At 48.3% G+C, this 20,286-nt stretch overlaps 1 protein-coding gene across 1 annotated transcript in view; it reads left to right on the plus strand.

Moving 5' to 3' along the window:
- Positions 1 to 20,286, plus strand: part of KCTD19 (potassium channel tetramerization domain containing 19) — a 28,720-nt gene that overhangs the window by 7,850 nt on the left and 584 nt on the right. Inside the window, exons 3-15 of the mRNA XM_044255956.1 lie at positions 7,476 to 7,626; positions 8,850 to 9,041; positions 10,262 to 10,393; positions 12,144 to 12,354; positions 13,509 to 13,669; positions 15,178 to 15,281; positions 15,769 to 15,911; positions 16,115 to 16,198; positions 16,465 to 16,579; positions 16,887 to 17,511; positions 18,770 to 18,961; positions 19,139 to 19,293; positions 19,624 to 19,725. Of these exons, the coding sequence (XP_044111891.1) occupies positions 7,476 to 7,626; positions 8,850 to 9,041; positions 10,262 to 10,393; positions 12,144 to 12,354; positions 13,509 to 13,669; positions 15,178 to 15,281; positions 15,769 to 15,911; positions 16,115 to 16,198; positions 16,465 to 16,579; positions 16,887 to 17,511; positions 18,770 to 18,961; positions 19,139 to 19,293; positions 19,624 to 19,725 (2,367 nt within the window). The remainder of the gene's footprint in view (positions 1 to 7,475; positions 7,627 to 8,849; positions 9,042 to 10,261; positions 10,394 to 12,143; positions 12,355 to 13,508; positions 13,670 to 15,177; positions 15,282 to 15,768; positions 15,912 to 16,114; positions 16,199 to 16,464; positions 16,580 to 16,886; positions 17,512 to 18,769; positions 18,962 to 19,138; positions 19,294 to 19,623; positions 19,726 to 20,286) is intronic.

The following is a 20,286-nucleotide window of genomic DNA, read 5'->3' on the forward strand; positions in this document are numbered from 1 at the left end:
AGTGCCCGTTAAGTTTTATTTTAACGCAGTCATGCTCCCTTGTTTATATATTGTGGATAGCTGCTCTTCGGCTTTAATAGAGTTAAATAGTTGCAACAGGGACCAAATTCTCAAAGCCTAAAATATTTGCTCTCTGCACTTTTACAGAAAAAGTTTTCCAGGGCACCTGGGTGGCTCAATGTGTGAGACGCCCAACTCTTGACTTCAGCTCATGTTTAGATCTCAGGGTCATGAGCTCATGCTCCACAATGTGTCAACCCCTGGCCTACACTCTAATGGGTCACAAGAAAATTAAGAAGACCAGTTAGGAGGCTCCTGTAGCATCCAGATAAAATACAGTGGTAGTTTGGCCTAAGGTGGTAATAGTAGAGTTAGAAGTGTCCAAATTCTGGATGTGTCTCTGTGAGAGAACTGACAGGGTTTGCTAATGAATTCTTGGTATGAATTGTTGGTAGGGTAAGAGAGAATGGATTAACTCCTTTGTATCCTGAGCAGTAAGCGAATGGTGGATTCCAAGGGATGAGCAGGTTTAGGGGGAAAAATCAGGGGTTTGGATTTGAATGTGTTAAATTTGAGAGGCAAGAAAAGGGTATTAAATATCCAAGTGGCAATGGTGAAAAGGTGGCAGGATGTATAAGGTCTGGAATTCATGGGAGCAGTCTGATCTGGAGGTATAAATTTGGGAGTCATCAAAGCTGCTATGTAAAAATCCATGAGTCTGGATGTTCACAGAGTAAATACAGAGTAGTCATTCCAGGTCTGTACATTAACGTGACAGTGTATCCTGGAGCTTTCTATGTGATTTGGGAAGTCCCCTTTGCCTAAATAAATGTAAGCTACTTCCAGCCTCTCACAAGCCACCACCCTGGTTGAGAGTCAGCTGCTACTCCAGTGTGAAATTTCTTTCAGGGTCCCCCACAAGGGTTCGAGGCTTTTGGCAGACTATAGATTCCCTTTTACTTGTCCCCTCGAAGCCCACTGAGGACTTAGCATGACCGTGCATGCTACTTGTGTTTCCTTTTCCATTGCCTTCTGGGGACTTCTAAGTTTAGAAACTTGAATTATTCTGCCTATGAGCATTCTGCTACCAGCAAGCAACCCAAATGCACCTGCATTCCTTGTGCTCGAGGGGGCCAGGGGGTTTTTATGTTGATCACACAAATGATGCTTTTATGAAAACAGACAAGTAACAGGTCTCACATTTCCTATTACTCATGATGTGAAGACAGATTACCACTGTAATCCTGGAAAGCAAGATTACATCAACAGTAGATACTCATCCCAACAGCATAGCTTGTCTGCGGATGTATGGGTAAGTGGACAACCCTTGACGTGACATCTGCATGCCCTGTCCTGTCCCAGCACATACACAGCCACATGCATGCATGGGTACACACACACACACACACACATTGAAGTTCAACCATGTCCCTAAGCACCCCAAATGACTTCTCCTCACACCTTTTAACTTGCGATTTCTTCTTCCTAGAATGATCCTCCTACATGTGATCCAAGGGAAGCCTAGCCTGACATTTCCAGGCAGCGTTTTGTTTCTCTGCTCTCAGAGTGAATTCCCGTCACCTATCAGTGCTATTCTGTTTGGCTCAGGTATTCATGTATCTTCCTCCTTCACTAGCCTGTATTCTTTTCATATTTGCATTCCCAGCCTCTCACAGCACCCAGCCTGTAACAGGTGTTTAATAAGCACTGAATGATGTACCCAAGATGACCTATGAAGGTTGAAGCTACTTCTGCGGGGTGAGGGAACCAGAGGTAGTCGTGGGAGAGGCGGGTTTGAGATATTGGTAGTTGTCTCTTATTTGGCTCCTTTGGCTGATAGCAGCTCTTCTGCATCCTCTTGTTCTACTAGCCTTGCTTCCTTTGAGTTTCACATTGATACTGGCCTTCCTTGTTTTTATAAGGCAGTTGGAGATTTGTGGGCTCCTCCAAGCTCCTTCCAGCAGTCCACATCAGAGCATTAGGCATCTCTGAGCACTGATTCTGCTTTGAAAAACCTCCATTAAGTCCCTGAGCCTTGCCAGTAGTACATTCGTGAGCCACCTTGTGGTGGTCATACCTACACGCGTCCACAACTGCCCCCACGCTATTAGTCTTACACTGCTTCTGACTGACGTGTTTCTTCACTACTGTCTAGGCCAAAAGTAACATTAATTATCCTTGTGCTAGTAACTAGCCATCTAAATGCGGGTCTATATTTCCCTAAAGAAATTCTCCCTCGGGGCAATGGGTTAAGCCTCTGCCTTTGGCTCAGGTCATGGTCTTGGGGTCCTGGGATTGAGCCCCACATCGGGCTCTCTGCTCAGCGGGGAGCCTGCTTCCTCCTCTCTCTCTGCCTGCCTCTCTGCCTACTTGTGATCTCTGTCTGTCAAATAAATAAATAAAATCTTTAAAAAAACAATGACTTGAGATCCCACAAACTATTGTGGCTGCTGCAAATACAGCAGAGAACAGAACAGGCAAGAAGATCCTCATGATTTTGGAGGTTTTATCTACCAGGGGAGACTAACAGATGACAAATAAATAAGTAGGTGTTATTGAGAACAATAAAGCAAAGTGAGGGAATTAGGAAATGTGTTCTTTTGATTCATATAGCCCCTAAATGGCTTCCCATGAGTAGAAGGCTTTGTGTTACTAGAAGTCAGAGCAAGGACTGACTGAGAGAGTTTTAGAAAACAACCTAATTAAGGTTTCTGGGCCAGTGCATGCAGCATGACTTGACTGGCAGGAATTGTGATCTTTGGGGATTTGTACGTTTTTCGTTTTTAAGATTTGTCAAACATAACCTTCTTTCTTGGGGACGCCTGGGTGGCTCATTCTCTTAAGCATCTGCCTGCAGCTCGGGTTGTGGTCCCAGCGTCCTGGTATCGAGTCCCAGTCAGGCTCCTTGCTCAGCGGAAGCCTGCTTCTCCCTCTGCCTGCTGCTCCCCCTGCTTGTGCTCTGTCTCTCTCTCTCTCTCTCTCTCTCTCTCACACACACACACACACACACACACAATTAAATAGATAAAATCTTAAAACAAAGCAAAACAAAACATACCTTTTTTGGAGAGAATGGTACAGCTCACACTTTACATTTGTAGAAGTAGCAAGAAATGGAGATTTCATTTCTTCAAAATAGATCATTCTCCTCTCAGCTAGTATATCTCTCAAGCTGGTCGGACTGTCCTACACACCCACCCCACAGGGTATACCTGGATATCAAACAGCACCTCCGAAAAGGGAGTCCAGGCCCATCCTCCGGGCTGTTTCCCCAGGCAGGGATTTCCCTCCTGCAACACATCCTTTCCACAGTGGCCAATTTAGAGTTGTTCAAGGGTGCTGTTGTTTCCTCCACTGGGACAGAATTTCAGGATTTGAATCTGCAAGTGAAATAAATGACAGGTTCGAGTTCTTCTGATGCAGTCAGCTTAGCATGGGTTTTAGACGGTCTGCTGTCTCTTGCAGGCTCTCCCTAGTTTTACTCTCTTTTCTTTCTACGTCACCAGACATCTTTTTTTTTAAGATTTTTATTTATTTATATGACAGACAGAGATCACAAGTAGGCAGAAAGCAGGCAAAGAGAGAGAGAGAGGGAAGCAGGCTCCCCGCTGAGCAGAGAGCCCAATGCAAGGCTTGATCCCAGGACCCTGAGATCATGACGTGAGCCGAAGGCAGAGGCTTAACCCACTGAGCCACCCAGGCGCCCTCACCCGACATCTTTTGATCTATCACCAATCAGACCCAAGTGGAGATCATTTGTCTTGTCAGCCTGTCTCCCTCTCCTTCTTCATACCCTTGTCCCTCTCCCCCCAGATCTTCCCTCTGGACTCTAAGTCCCAAGTTGGAATCACCGCATTCCCTACCCTCTGAACTCTCTGGGCTCTGCCCACTGTAATCCTGTGTTTTTTCTCAGTTGTTTTTTGTGTGTGTGTGTGTGTGTGTGTGTGTGTGTGTGTGAATGCAGTCTCCTTCTAGGCCAGCTCATTTTGGGCTCCCTCGTGTTTCATTTTGCTCCTCTTTCCAGAGGACTCAGTTTTCTCTCTCTCCATTTACACATATTCTTTCATTTAACACATCAATTCTGAGCATTTACTACATATTAGGCTCTAGACTAGAAGCTGGGGATGCATCAAGCTGGCTGTCCCCCCCACCAAAGTCTGAAAAGACAGGCCTGAATTCAAGCTAGGGACCCAGAAAGAGAAGTTTGGAGGGGTCTGTGGGAACAAAAGAGAATGACCAATTCTAGCTATGGGAGGCTCCAGGCTTTTCAGACAGAGAAGGGAGGAGAGAAGTGTTCTGGGAAGAGGAAATTGCATATACAAAGTTGAGGAGGCATTACAGTGTCTTTGGAGTTTACAGAGTTTAGAGTCACAGACGATGGGATGCAGACAGAAAGAATGGTAGGAGATGAAGCTGGAAAGGTAGTTTGGGATCTGACCCCTAAGAGGAAGGAAATTAACATATATATTACTTCCTTTAATCCTTACAACAATACCTTCCAGATTTTCCTATCTCCAGTTTGCCTGTGAGGAGTCTGAGGCTTCTAGAGGTTAAGTGACAGATGGGAGGCAACTTGTTAAGAGCAATGGTGAAGAGCATGGATCTGGAATTCTGGGTTCCATTCCTAGCATCTCCACTTATTTGGGGCACTGAGTACTTGTTCCCTTCTTGGGCCTTGTTTCCCATGGCTAAAAAGGAGTGATAATGGATGGCTCAGTCAGTAGAATGTGCAACTTTTGTTCCTGAGGCTGTGAGTTCGAACCCCATGTTGGGTGTAGAGATTACTTAAAAATAAAATCTTAAAAAAAAAAAAACAACTGCCTGGGCAATAAATGTCAGCTCTCAAGTGACCAAGATTCAAAGCCCAGTCTGTCTGACGCCCTTGTGCTTTTTGTGTATATCCTGCTGCCTTTATTGATTGTGAAGGACCTTGCATTCAATGCCAAGGAGAATTTGGAGGTCCCATAAGTAGTGGGGAGCACTTAAGCTTTTTAAGATGGAGAGTGGATTGGACTCATTTGAATGCTTGAAAGATCACAGAGAGGGCCTGGGGATGAGAGGACCGGGACTAGGGCAGGGGAAAGAAAGAAGAAGGTGGAACAGAGAGCAGGGCATGGAGTCTTGGGGCTTGCTGGCTGACTGGTGTGACCATCAGTCAAGTCATAGTCCCTGCTTGAAATCCTTCAATGTCTACTCTTAACCAGGGGAGATATCAAACTCCTCAGGCCAGCTTACAGAGCTCTTCGCTCTCTGGCTCTTGTTTACTGCTCTAGATTCATCTCCTTCCCTCCCTCAACCTCCAAAACTTTTTTCTTGAGATTTTATTTATTTATTTGAGAGAGAGAGAGAGATTGGGAGAGGTCAGAGGGAGAGTCAAGAAGCCGACTCCCTGCTGAGCAGAGAGTCCAACATGGTGCTTGATCCCAGGACCCCAAGATTATGATCCAAGCTCAAGGCAGACACTTAACTGACTGAGCCACCCAGGCGCCCCAACCTTCATACATCTTAAGCTCCAATCAAGGCACATTATACTATATATATACTATACTATATATACAGTATATACTATACTGCCACATTATAATAATAATAATTATAATAAATAATAATAATTATTATTTATTATTATTATAATTATTATATCATCATTATCATCTCATTTTAACTCCGTAATCCTGCTCACCCACTGATGCAGAAACTGTTCCAGTTTCTCTGTTACCTTCCTAGCACCTCATTTTTATTTCTCTTTGCCCAAGGCTAACTAACTCTCTCATACAGAAACCCATCTTTCACCAATTTCCCTCCTCAGGGTGGCTGAGAGCTTGACAAAGAAGCTAAAGTCATGTGCAATGCTGAGCAAAGGGGGAGAAGAAAGCTTACATTTCCTTCCAACGCTGTGCAAAGAAATTCTGGGGTTCCTGGAGCTCCTGAAACTTCAAAAACGATGCTGGCTTTTAATCTCCGTATATATAAATTGTTGGTTTTCTCATCTTTTCTCAGCTTTCCTCCAAGCTGAGAGTTCCTTGAGTCTAGGCATGGTATCTGTGGTCCTAGTAATACACAAGCATTTCTCAAATAAATGAATGACAGACTCTCTTCTGATGTTTCACACACACCCTGTTCGTCCCTCCTGTTACTCAGTGCTCCCAGAACGCACTCCCCATGACCCTGATCTTTTCCAGTCCTTCCACAAATCCACCAGTCACCCAAAGTGAGGAAGATTCTCCCATTTCTAGTCCCCTCCTTTTACAGGCGCTAAGCGATTATGTGGGTGCAGTGTAGAGCCATGGCCACCAGAGGGCACTTTCAATGCTTGGGCTTCCTGTGAGCGACTTCACAAGAGCCTCACCTGTGTAGTTCAGCTTAGAAGCAGGTTCTCATACTGAGTCTAAGGTGTTTTGTTGACTTTGAGGCTCTTAGAGGAAAGAAAAAGTTGTCATGTGATGCCTTTCAAAAACTACTTTTCTGGGCGCCTGGGTGGCTCAGTGGGTTAAGCCGCTGCCTTCGGCTCAGGTCATGATCTCAGGGTCCTGGGATCGAGGCCCACATCGGGCTCTCTGCTCAGCAGGGAGCCTGCTTCCTCCTCTCTGCCTGCCTCTCTGCCTGCTTGTGATCTCACTCTGTCAAATAAATAAATAAAATCTTTAAAAAAAACCAAAACAAACAAACAAACAAAAAAAAAAACAAAAACAAAAACTACTTTTCTATCTATCTCCAGAAATTTCTTGGGAAAATACTTTTTTCTTCTAGAGTAGGGACAGGAAAAATGGGATTGCTGTTATGATCATCTGCCCCTTATACAGGATTTTCAAGGGAGAATGGGTCTTTGAGTGACGGGCAGCACCAACCCACCTTCTGCTTTGAGCTTCAGCCCTGCCTACCTAGTGTGCTCCAGATTATGTACCCGACCCTGGTCACCTGCTCCTTCAAGTGGAGAAGCTCTGGACGTGGAAGACTGCTTGAACAAGTCACAAATCCTTCACCCTCAATTGCTTCATCAGTAAAATAGGAATGCAGACATTTACCACATCTCTCTCACAGAGTTGTGTCAGGGTAAATGAGCAAATGCATATGAAAGTGCTCTCAAAACTGTGGTACCCACTGCCACGTCCAATTCCCTGCTAAGCTCACGTTCCAGGATTAGGATGAACACAAATGATAAGCAGATCATAGCAATTATACAAATTGTTGAGTGGAAATGGTAGAAAATCTCCAGTTTTTAATGATTAAATATAAATTACTCTTTAGCTTTATGTAAGATAAATTCTTTCAAAAATCAGAAGATGGTCATTGAAATTTTGAATATCAGCATATCATCTTGTAGACTAAATTTTTATATTTTTGTGTGATTGTCTAAATTTATTTCAAAACACTTTACCAAAGTGAGTCACATGCTATTTTTCCTGGTATTTGCCCTAGAACTGATAATTATGCAATTTAAAATTTTCAAGGCAGTAATTTTCTGTATCTCACAGACTCTAGATAATCTGAAGGAAGGGAAACACCACCTGCGTGTACGGCCTGCGGACATACCTGTTGCAGAGAGAGCATCTTTGAACTACTGGCGAACATGGAAGTGTATCAGCAAACCCTCAGAATTTCCTATAAAAAGCCCCGCCTTCACAGGTATACCCACTGGCTGACTGTTACTATCGCCCACACCAGCTTCCCTTCTCCTCGCCCTAACAGAGTAGCTTCCTCCGGAGAGCAGTCTGATTGCTGAAGTAGTTCTGGATGATCTCTCTACCTCTCCATCAGCTTCTTTGATCTTGTACCCTGCACATGTCCTCTCCAAGGGTGCTTACCCACTGGAACTAAACATCCTTTTCCACGTTCATTCCTCTGCATACTGGCTTCATTTGGGCAAGGCTGGAGTGTATTCTGCTCCCTCCTAGTAGTCTGAGAACTCCACCAACCATTCAAGTCACCTCTAACTACCACACGAGAAGAGTCCCCAAATGATCACTGTCTGATGGTGACTTGCGGTATAGATTGGCCTGAGACACCAATACAGCCATTCACGATTATTGATGGGTTTCGAGCTTCTGAGAGAGTCAAAAGCATCTGTTTTGTGTCTGTGGCTAACAATGGTTGGTTTGATCAATTAGAAAAAAACCAGATTGGGGGGGTGCCTGGATGGCTCAGTCAGTTAAGCGGCTGCCTTCAGCTCAGGTCATGATCCCAAGGTCCTGGATTCAAGCCCCACATCAGGCTCCCTGCTCAGCAGAGAGCCTGATTCTCCTCCCACGCCCCAAGCCTGCTGCTCTGCCTCCTTGTGCACTCTCTATCTCTCTGTCAAATAAATAAATATAACCTTTATTTTTTAAAAAATATTTTATTTATTTATTTGTCAGAGAGAGAGAGCGGGAGAACACAAGCAGGCAGTGCTGCAGGCAGAGGCAGAGGCAGAGAGAGAAGCAGGCTCCCCACTGAGCAAGGAGCCCGATGTGGGACTCGATCCCAAGACCCTGGGAACATGACCTGAGCCGAAGGAAGCAGCTTAACCAACTGAGCCACCCAGGCATCCCTAAATATAACCTTTAAAAGAAAAAAGAAAAAACCAGATAGGTAACAAGTATGAATTTAATGACTTTGAGTCTATAAGCTAAGCTGCTACAACATGTCCTGCTGCCTTTCATTGTAGATAAACTAGATTTTTGTGTCCTTCTTCCCACCATACTTCCGCGTTTGGTGTTAGGGTTCCATCTGGAGAGAGGGGGATGGGGAAAGGAGGCACCTGGCAGGGACCATCTCTGGGTTGATCTCCCCAGCTTTCTCCAGGACCCTGGGATAAGTGAGAACCCTGGGCTCTGAGAGGTGGTGATGCCACTCTGAACATTCTTTTCCAGGCCTACATGATAAGGCACCTTTGGGACTCATGGACACACCACTGTTAGACACGGAAGAGGAAGTGCATTACTGTTTTCTGCCCCTAGACCTTGTGGCCAAGTACCCAAGCCTTGTGACTGAAGACAATCTGCTGTGGCTGGCCGAGACCATGGCCTTAATCGAGTGCGAGTGCAGCGAGTTCCGCTTCATTGGTGATTGCTCTGTCCTGGGCGGGGGGGCTGGTAGATCCTATCCACCTCGCCCCATCCCGCATCCCATGGAGGCTCAGCTTGGGGCTTAGAGCCTCAGGAACTTCCTTGGGCTGAGGTCGTGGAGGCATGACAGAGCCTTCTGGAAGGCAAGCAGATTCCCAGCATTCGACTCCCACAAACCTCAGGGCTATTCTGTTCATTTGGGGATGGCCTGGATATAAAGGAGCACAGGGGGTGCCTGCAGTTATGAGGGGCCACAGGAGTTGGTGTGAAGGGCAAGGCCCTGAGCTGGGCTCAAAAGTCAGCTACTCTCTAGCTTGCTTTTATGTGTCTACCTGGGTGGGTTCCCAGCCTCAGTTCCCCTCACCATAAAATGAGGAAATATGGTTTCCTATTCCTATTCCTTTGTTTCAAAGAATGGTCCCTACCTGCTCTTATATCCACTAAATCCAGAACAAAAGAGAAGAGCATATGGTGAAAGGTTCCTCAGAATCATTGTAAAATTGTCTGCTTGAGCTAGTGGCCTAAGGAGGGAGATCTTCAACCCTGGACAGAGAGAACCCCCTTCCCTCCACCACCCCAGGATACGCTCTGGTCAGGGTGTGAACTGAGTGAGCTCTTTGATTCCAAGAGGCTGTTGCCGCCTAAATGAATAGGACAGGAAACACCCAAATTGTACTGGGGCCCAAATTCCTGGAACCCCAGCCATTCCTTACAGTCACCTCGAAATTTATCTTGATGTGCTTCTGAATCTCCAAGTTGATTCACACAGGACGTTAGCGTTGACTCCATCTCTGCCTCCCACACTGCAATCCAGGCAGGGACAAACTACAAGGGCCACCTGCCAGCCCAGCTCAGCTGGGTGCTTCCTCTGTAAGCAGCAAGACAACTCCCTCTTTTGGAATGACCTGCTCTTGGGTCAAGACTCACAGGGTAAGTCTCAAGGCCAGTAAGTTCACCAGGAAGTCTTGGCCTGAAAGCCCCAGGCCAGACCAAGGGAGGCCACACCTATGGACTCAAACACAGGAAAACAATGTAACTTGAGGTCTTTCACCTTGAAACCACAGACTTGAAGCTAATCTAACCAAATATGCTTAGAAATTGTTTCAGAACAAAGAGCGCCTAGGATATGTTGCAGAACCACAAACCTGCCAAAATCCAGACCTACAGCTGAATCAGAAATAACCTCCTTAACCATTTTGTTTCCCTTCGTTTTCAAGTGAATTTTCTACGCTCACAGAAGATTTTACTACCAGATAATTTCTCCAACACAGATGTGTTAGAAGCAGAAGTGGAGATTCTGGAAATCCCCGAGCTCACTGAGGCTGTAAGGTTATACCGGATGAACATGGGTATGTCACCAGGGGGACCTTGCCCTCCCCTTGACATGCTGGGGCAGTCCAGGCTTGAGCTGGAAAAGCCAAGATCAAACGTCTCCCCTCCCACCCACAACCACCTTGGGCTTTGGCTCAGCCCAGCCTGGGTGGGAAATCCAGGCCCGAATGTCCTAGGGAAGGAGGTTGGGCCCAGTGCAAGCTTCCTGGGGGTACGGTGGGTGTGCCCTGCTTGTGGAAGTGCTGAGCGCCTGGGAACTTGAAGCACCTGACAGCCACTGCTGTCCTTCCTCCTTCGGGCACAGCTGGAGGGCATGGGAGTCTCTCGGGCACTTTCTCCACTAGTGCTTCAGTTTTCCTACCCACCCCCGGATTCCCTTGTTTCCCTCCTTTACCACCTCTGGCTGCTGTGCCTGTCTGCCTGCTTCTGACACTTCCGGACCAGGTCCAAAGCAGGCTTTCGTGCTCCCAGCCTGCCTCATTCTAGTTTCTTCCTCGCGTGTTTTATTTGCCTTTCATCATCCCATCTCCCAAATCCCGTACGTCTATGAAAGCTACTGTGCATGTTGCAGGGAACCAGCTACCCCGGTGCGGCCTCAGATGGCGTGCTCAGAGTGTAGAGAACTGTCTTGCACGGGTGGAATCTGGTGCATCACCAGACATTCACTCACGGGAATAAGGTCTTTCCCTGTGCTTAGGCCCAGCTCTCCCAGCCTCATCCCCAGGCAAAGTGGGAGTTCTACCCAATCTGCAGGTAGTGGCATCCTGCAGCAAGTCTCAGGAGCCTGTTCTAGGGTCTTACAGTCCTCTCAAGGGGGGTGAGTTCAAATTCCTCCTTCAGGGGCTCCTATTTCTCAGAGGATGTGGGCCAGCGAGAGATGAGCCGTAGGGGTGCCTGCTCCCCCAGAGTCATGAGAAGTTGGAGGGAAAGCATGTTTGCAGTCAGGCTCTATAAACCATGCAGCAGCCCTCAAAGACAAAGCATAGTTTTCACCTTTTATTAAGCACATAACTAAACAGCTCCAGTAGCCTTGGAGGGGGGCCAAGCTGCCCTTAAATCCCAGCTCTGCCCCACCTAGCTTTGTGGTTTGGGGCAAGTTATTTAATTAGCCTCTCAGGATAGCTTCCTCATCTGTGATACAAGGACTGCACGACCCTTCCTGGAGGGGTGCTCAAGAGGGTTGGAAATGATCCATGAAAATCACCCAGCAGCTTGCCTGCTGGCCCACTGTTGCCACTGGAATAGGATCCTATAGATTGTGCACTGGGCCCACTGCAGTAGAGCAAGGGCCTGCCCATGAGCCAGCAACCCATACCCAGTCTGAAACTAACACCACATGGTGGGTCTCTGGGGAAAATCCTGCCTAGGAATGATAGGGGCTGTGATGCACAGCAGGTTCTGTGCTATGGTTGCTGATCCTTCCCCACAGATGGTCAGAGCAGAGCTTAGAACTAAAGGAGATTCCTGAAGAGGCTGGGGCCAAATGGCTGCTCTACTGAAATTTCTGAAAATTGTTAATGATACAGCAAACTAATCCCCCCCGCAACCGCTACCTCCCAACAAATAACTTTGACCTCTAAACCCAACTAAGTATTCACAAAATTATATTGATTTTGAGAGGATCCGGATTTGGCTGTGCAAGGAAATAAGCTCCCTCTAAGCTTCTTTAGGACTAATTCAAGGCAGCAGTAGGAAGCAAGACCCAAAGCTGCTAATAGAGATATGACCATGAGGGGTCTAGGAGTCACCCCATTCTCACCGGCACAGGTGGCTGTTCCCGGACCTCTTGTCCTCCCCCAAGCCCTGGGAAGGGGGGCCGTACAGCAGGCCAGGAGTCTGTGAAGCCGTTGTACATGATGGCGCTGGGTCTGCTTGTCAAGTACCCAGACTCGGCACTGGGACAGCTCCGCATCGAGAGCACGCTGGACGGCAGTAGACTGTACATCACGGGGAACGGGGTCCTCTTTCAGCATGTCAAGTAAGGCCCTCCTCAGAGAGCAGCTTGGTTCCACTCAGGCTGCTCTTTGCCTTTCCTCAGGAACCAAACCGGGGCCCTGTCTATGAGCCAGAGGGAAGTCATGTCCTTGGAGGCAAGCCCATCATTTTAGCTACACCCACCACCACCACAAAACCTAGGCCTTAGAGGAGAGGACTGGTGCTAAGTAGAAGGGTTCCCAGGGTTCAAAGTCTTCAGACAGTTTCATACTTCTGTTTTCTGCAATCCATTGCTGTTTTTAGCCCTGTTCTAGGTCTGAGGTGACCATGCCACAGTCACAACCCTCAGGGTGCTAGATAATTTCTCCGCCATGCAGACCTTTCTACGAAGGTCCTCCCCGTGCCCCTCAACCTTTGGGAGGCTTGGTGAAGTCACAGAAAGGCCAGAACTGGGGGTGAGCTCCAGAAGCAAAGCCAGACAGGCTTTCTGAAAGAGGCAATACCTGGCCTTTGGCTTGGGGGATAAGCTCTTGAATGTCCCCATTAGAACAGGAGCATGGATTCTAATCCTGTTTTATAGAAAGGCAAATTGATGTTCAGAGTGAAGCAGTTCTCTTGGGGTCACAAAACATGGATACAAGTAAACATACAAGTGGGTTTTCCTGAGCCCCTAGGAAGGTCAGCCAGTCCTTGGCATTTTGGGCCTTTGTGGCCCGCACCATCCATCCCTCCCAGAGATGTCCCATCCCTGATATCACAGAGGGCAAAGACAAGTGCCTTTGGAGGCAGGGGTTTGATGTTCAGACCCCCCGCCTCTCTCCTAGGCACACAGGGTATCAGTAATCTCCTAAGACCATGGCAGGTCTTCGGGATACTTATGGGGGTAGGATGGGAGTGGCTGGGTCCTGGCCTGGCTTCTGGAACCTTAGGCATAGCCTAGAACCTTACAGTTAGTTGATTTAGAGGGCTTTGCTAAAGTAGGTCAGACTCAGCTCCAACATGGTGAGCCTTGTGTGTCCAAGTTCGTTCTCCCACAAGACATCACCACATTTCTGGTTAAAGCAGGAAATGACATAGTGGGCACAGGTTTGAGGCAGTGGTAGGGGCAAGGCATTCTAGAGTGAAAAGTTGATATAGGCTAGACTCCCTTGAAGTGTGGTGCTGAGGTTCTCTTTAACAGGCCTTTCTTCTGGGCAGGAACTGGCTGGGGACTTGTCGGCTGCCCCTGACTGAAACTATTTCTGAGGTGTACGAGCTCTGTGCCTTCCTGGACAAGAGGGACATCACCTATGAGCCAATGAAAGTGGCCCTGAAGACTCATCTGGAGCCGAGGACTCTGGCACCTGTGGATGTGCTCAGTAAATGAGAAATCTTCTTTATTTGAATTTAGCATCAGAGGAGGGCTTGGGCATCATAAAGGAAAGTCAAGGCTGGCCAGACCCAGGAACTATAGATGGAAGAGGAGAGGAAAGCCAACATTTGTAGGTTTTCCTAGAGGGAAACTTTCATATTAAGGTACCCCTCCTCACCTCAAGCCCAGGAGTAGCCTTGAGTAGTATACACGGGGCCTGACCTCAGTATGGGGCTGCAGGGGTCTCCAAGGGTATGACTGCTCTGGCTCTGAGAGCTGACATGCTGTGCTCATCTGATTCTCATAGCCATCCAGGGAGGGACAATCTCTGGGTCCATTTAACAGAGAAGCAGAGGCTCGGGGAGGTGACTTGCTCAAATCACACAGTGGGATAGTGATTGAGCTAGAGTTTGAATCTGAGTCCAAAACTAATGTTTTCACCAGCTGCCCTATAATCTCTAACAAACAACCTATTAATAACAAGCTGTTAGATCAAGTTTCTACTGTATTTCTTTTTTTTTTAAGATTTTATTTATGTATTTGACAGAGATTACAAGTAGGCAGAGAGGTAGGCAGAGAGAGAGGGGGAAAGCAGGCTTCCCGCTGAGCAGAGAGCCCGATGCGGGGCTCGATCCCAGGACCCTGGGATCATGACCCAAGCCGAAGGCGGAGGCTTTAACCTACTGAGCCACCCAGGCGCCCCTCTACTGTATTTCTATCATTCAGCAATAATCAAATTTATTCAGCACCTACCATATACCAGGAAAGAAGTAGACACTTAGAGTATAGAAGTGAGCAAAACGGACCCAGTCCTTATCATGGAGTTCACAATCTAATGATATACCTCTTACCTTTTGATTGTATAACCTAGGTATATGCCCTTTACTCCTTAACAAAGCTCATTGGAAAATGGTTCCCAAACATCAGAACAAAGCCTAAGTCTAACCTCCCCCAGGAAAAGGGTCATGGGTTCATCTTCTCAAAGTAAAGCCCCGTTCTCCAGACAGGCCTAGAGGCTTGGTCTCTTTAGCAGTGAAGTGATTTGATGAGAGCTGGCAATGTGACATTTGCCAAACCATAAGCACGAACACACAGAGGGACTCCTCACCACATGAAGAGTCACACACCCAGGACACACCAGCCAGAAACCAGAGGCAGTTGGCAATGTAGGTGGACAGGAACATCAGTGCAGCTTTCCTGAGAGAGGTGGGTCGGGGAAGAGCAGCAGTGTCCCTGGGATTGAGATTTTAGAGGGTTCTCCCTTCCTACCCCGAGTTACCAGCTGACCCTCCAAGCTGCCATTCCAAACCCATCTCACCACCCAGGAAAGTGAGCTGGTCAGCTGCAGGGAAGGCCTGAGAGAAGGTTGGTTTCAGGGATTCCTGCTGCTTCTCAGAGGAGGCAACACAATATGACTAATGAAGATATTGAGTCTTAACCTGCATTATTAACCAAAATATCCCACTAATTTCCTTTCTGGTCATGTGACCTGTTCCTTTTCACTGGTTTCTTCAGATGAGGAGTGGGCGGCAGAAATTACTGTGTACTCCCCCCAACAGATCATCAAAGTTTATGTTGGAAGCCACTGGTATGCGACCACCCTGCAGACCTTGCTGAAGGTATGCCGGCCCCACGCTGCCCTCCTTCCCTTTCGGCTTCTGTGGCTGAGCAGCTGTAGAAGCTTGTCCCCTGACCTTCACACAGCCCCTAGCCCCTGCTTAGACGAAGACCTGCCCCCTGCTCCATGGCCCAAAGTGCTCTTACTGTATGAGCAGCACACTAGGAAGGCCCTCAAGAGTTTGGGTTAGGAGGAGACCAGTCTGAGGGGTCTGGACCAAGGAAGACACAGGTTGGGGTTACGAATGCCTTGAGAGGGTGATCTAGTCCTGAAGCCAGCAAAACTTCAAGGAGGGATGTTCTTGTCCCTGGATGCTCTGCTCCCCACTATGGCTCCCTGTGGCCAACAAGATGGGGAGATGGAAATCCCAAAGCCTCTGTTCTAGAATGGCTGAGAAAATGAAGTAAGAGAAGACTGACCTGTCTCTTACTAAAGACCCAGCCCTTTAACTAACAGACTAACAGAGTCTGGTGTACAACCCCTTGCAGTATCCAGAACTTCTATCCAACCCGCAAAGAGTGTGCTGGATCACTTACGGGCAGACCCTGCTGGTCCACGGGGATGGCCAAATGTTCCGACATGTTCTCAACTTCCTGAGACTTGGAAAACTGTTTTTGCCATCTGAATTCAAGTAAGTGACAAATGGAAGGAAATCGTGATGAAGCCCCTTCCTTCTGCAATGAAAAAATCTCGAGTTTGTAAGCTTCAGGAAGGAGGTTGTATTATTTACAATATGTATGTAAACTGCTGTTCAAGGCAGCAGCTCCGAAGCCTATGCCTCCAACCACTCTCCCTGTGCAGCTGCCCAGGCTGACGACATCTTGTCATCTGCAGGGAGTGGCCCCTATTCTGCCAGGAGGTAGAGGAATACCACATCCCATCCCTCTCAGAAGCTCTTGCCCAATGTGAGGCATACAAGTAAGGAAATTTTGATCTAGGCACCATGTTCTATAGTTTGGACCTTTATAGTCCTCTTAAGATTCCTGCCCTTGGTCCCACCTCCCCGTTCTCCTTGGGGCTAAGGGGGTGGAGGAGGCCCAGGATTGGCTAATGACCTAAGTGAAACCTTTTAAGAACCTTTCTCCACCACTATTTAGAGTTAACTAGCCAAAGGGCAGACCTGACCAACTGGTCGATGAATTAGTAGAAGCCTCTGCTCACTGACTCCCTCTTGGAGTCTGCAGGTCATGGACCCAGGAGAAAGAATCTGAAAATGAAGAAGCTTTTCCCATCAGGAGGCTGCATGTGGTGACGGAAGGGCCAGGGTCACTGGTGGAGTTCAGTAGAGATGCCAAGGAAGTAAGCCCCGGCCTTCTTTGGTTTATTGTTGTCCTGAGAGTGCTATCACAGGGTTCAGGGTAGGCTTGCTACTGAGGGGCATGGCAGAATTAAAGAGCAGGGCCCACATGGATTCCTAGCATGATAACTATGTCCGAACAGCCTAGGATGCTGATGGTATGTCCCTTTGGAGTATGAGAGACCCCTGGGAGGACCGGATTGATCTGGGTGAGCAAGTGAGGTCTTGGAGGCCCAGATTCTTCTTCTCAGGTGAAGCTTCAATGTGGAAGCACAACATTCCCAGAACTGCTGTGTCCTCCCTCCCCAGACCACAGCCTGCATGCCCGTGGACTTCCAAGACTGCAATGACAGGATTCCATGGAACAAGGCCAAGGGGACCCTAACCAGATCCAGCCAGACGGAGGAGTCTGAGCAGTACTCCCGGACCATCCAGGTGTCCCTGTGCCGAGGTGCCAAGAGGGCGGGCAATCCTAGCACATACTCCCAGTGTCCTGGTCTATGTGCCAACCCCAGATACTGGGGGGCCCACCCTGAGAGTCCTCCCAAGAAGAAATGCACCACAGTCAACCTCACACAGAAATCTGAAACCAAAGACCCTCCTGTCACCCCCATGCAAAAACTCATTTCCCTGGTGAGGGAATGGGACATGGTCAATTGTAAACAGTGGGAATTCCAGCCACTGCCAGTCCCCCGGAGCAGCTCCATGGAGGAGGCTACCCTGCAGCTCCCTTCAGGAAGTGAGGCTCCTTCCCAGCCCAGCACCTCAGCTTCCTGGAAAGGCCATTCCCCAGGCTCAGAGAAGGACCTGGGCCCACTCGCAGGGGCTGGAGCTGGAGCCAAAGACAAGGGGCCAGAGCCGACCTTTAAGCCGTACTTCCCTGTGAAAAGAGCTGTTACGCTAAAGGACTGGGGCAAGAAGCCAAGAGAGAAAGGTGAGTCCTGTCCCATCACTGACTTAAGTCTCACTTAACAACAGAGAGGGAAAACCTTGGCCAAGATCACAGAGTGAATTAGTGACAAAAGGGGACTAGAACACTCGATTCACTGACACCAGCTCTGCCAAGCAGCAGAGATGACCAGCACACTGTTATGCCTTGTGGGGCTAAGAGCCTGCATGAAGCATATGGAAAGAGGGTGTCTGTGAAATAACAGGAGCACAAAGAAGGCTGGGGGTTGGGGAGTGAGCAGGGCAAGGAAGGATAAGTCTTGGGTGCTTGTGGAAACACAGGTCTTTGGTCTAGCTCTGGAGGCCAGGTTTCATGTAGGGAAGTGACCAGAAATAGGGCTGAAGACATAATTAATCAGCACAGGTCTTGTGGGGCAAGTTCAGGACCTGGTACTTTATTCTGATTCTATGGGGTGTGGGCAGCCACTGAAGAATTTTAAACACGGGAGCAAGTAGTCATGTGTGCATTCAGAGTTTGCTCCGGGAGTAGAGGAAATGTAGCAGCAGAAGCAGGAGTGTTAGAAGCATAAGGTCATTCTAGATCAAACAGTCTAGGCAGTTGGGGGAGGACGTAGGGAAGGATCCAGCAAGAGAGAGGCCAGGTTTCTGGCTTGTGTGACTGCAGGAGGGTGGCTGATGACGGAGGTGGAATGGACAGAAGGAGCTGAAGAGAGGCATGTTCTATGTGGTGGAGCAGTGTGGAGACAACCTAGGGGAGTATGCTGAGAACTGCCATGTTGGGCTGTTTCCTCTGTTCCCTCAAAGTCTTTCTACAGTATTCTGTTGCCTTCCCTTTTAAAGGCTTAGGGCCCTCCTGGGAGGCACCTCCTTGGGCCCTGCCTGTGAGGCCTGAGTTGGTCTATCAAACATACTCTTCAGAGTGGACATGTATCAAAAGCTCACCCAAAAAGCTCCTCTCATTTTACAGTTTTCCAACAATTTCCAGTCCCCCAGGTAGGGTATTATCAACTCTAGTTAATACTAGCCTCAGTTCAAGAGGAAATCGGAGAGTTCCTTGGAGTTCTGAAATGTAGGGTTGGGCTTGTAATGCTTCTACAACAATGGAGAGAGGAAGGCCAGGACAGGCCCCTACCAGCAGAGGGTGCTACTTCTGAGAAGCTGGAAGCAGAAGCTGCTAGAAGGCTTGGGGTGACTGACTATGCTGGTCTGACACCAGAGAACCCTTCCCTGCTTGGTCTCCAAAGTGGCTTAAGGAGGACCCCCATCCCATGTTGTTTTCACAGAAAGCCCTGGCCCTGAGCAGCCTCTGCTTGAGACCAGTGAGGTGGATAATGCAGGGGTCATCCTCAAAGTGACCCATCCCCCTGTGGTGGGCAGCGATGGCTCCTGCATGTTCTTTGAGGACAGCATCATCTACACCACACAGATGGACAACCTCAGGCATACACCAACTACAGCCAGCCCTCAGCCCAGAGGTGAGAAACCAAAGCCATACCTGGCCCTGTGCTTCTTTGTGGAGATGCCTGAGCCCCTACCCAGGGTACTTCAGGAAAAGTCTCCCTCAGGAGCCCTACGCTTCTTGCCTTCCTCCAGGCAGGCTCTAAGGCCTTAGCCGCAGGCAAGTGTGGCCATATCCACTCTCTCCTCCACAGAAGTGACTTTCCTGAGTTTCTCTCTGTCCTGGGAAGAGATGTTTTATGCACAAAAATGTCACCGCTTCCTGACTGACATCATCCTGGATTCCATCAGGCAAAAGGACCCCAAAGCCATGACAGCCAAGGTGGTCTCCCTGACCAACCAGCTGTGGGTATGTTTGGCAGGCCCCAGGCCTTGTTTCTTCTCCACCTGTCTGGTCCCCCTTTCCCCACAGTAAGTGGTGCCAGGCAAAGGGAAGCAAGTCAAGGGGGAATAGGTCAGGGGCACAAGGGGGGCAAGAAGCACACAAACAGGAAGACAGGGCAGTGTCATCTGAACCAAGCCTTGACCAAGAGCAGTTTGGCATGACAGTGGCCCCTGATCCCTGTAGCTCCTACAGACCAAGGGAAGCCCTGTTCTGCATCCCACTCTGAAAGGCAGGGAGCAAATGTGTGTCAGGCAGCTGCTTCCAGCCCTGCCTGACCAGGGGCTCTTCTGGCAGACCCTGCACATCAGCCCCAAGCAGTTTGTGGTGGATTTGCTGGCCATCACCGGCTTCAAGGATGACCGGCACACCCAGGAACGCCTGTACAGCTGGGTGGAGGTGAGGGCCACCTGTACCCCACTGGGAATGCTGACCCTGTGGACACCTCAAATGGACACTGTCTTGCTGCATGAGTGCCAAGCCAACAGTGCCCAGAAGGCATGACAGGCAGCTAACCTCTGGTCCCTGGTCCCAAGGAGGGAGAAACAGTGGCTGAAATTAACCAGCCCAGAGTGATCAAAAAGCAGTATGCGGGCCACTGGTTTTTGTAGATTTCCTCCAATAGTACCAATTTGGCTTTCATCACTAACACCCTGCCCATGCTTGGGAAGCACATCACATGAGCCCAAGTTTTTGGGGTGCTGAAGCCAGAGAAACTCTTAGGAGTCAGACCTTTTTGATGGGTGATACCAATTTCACCTACTTCACTATATCCTCACTTTCGTACATTCCTTTCATGTATAAGCTGCTTTTAAAAGCATTCTTTACCAAAAAAATGTTCAATAAGGTGAAAGGAATGTCCCAGGTTTGACCCAGGTTTTTTGTTTTTGTTTTTTTAATTCCTTAAAATAATTTTAGAGTTTTAAGTTTTTAACATTGTAGGTGAAAAAGATTCAACTT

Source organism: Neovison vison, chromosome 7 (assembly GCF_020171115.1).
Source record: "Neovison vison isolate M4711 chromosome 7, ASM_NN_V1, whole genome shotgun sequence".
NCBI lineage: Eukaryota > Metazoa > Chordata > Mammalia > Carnivora > Mustelidae > Neogale > Neogale vison.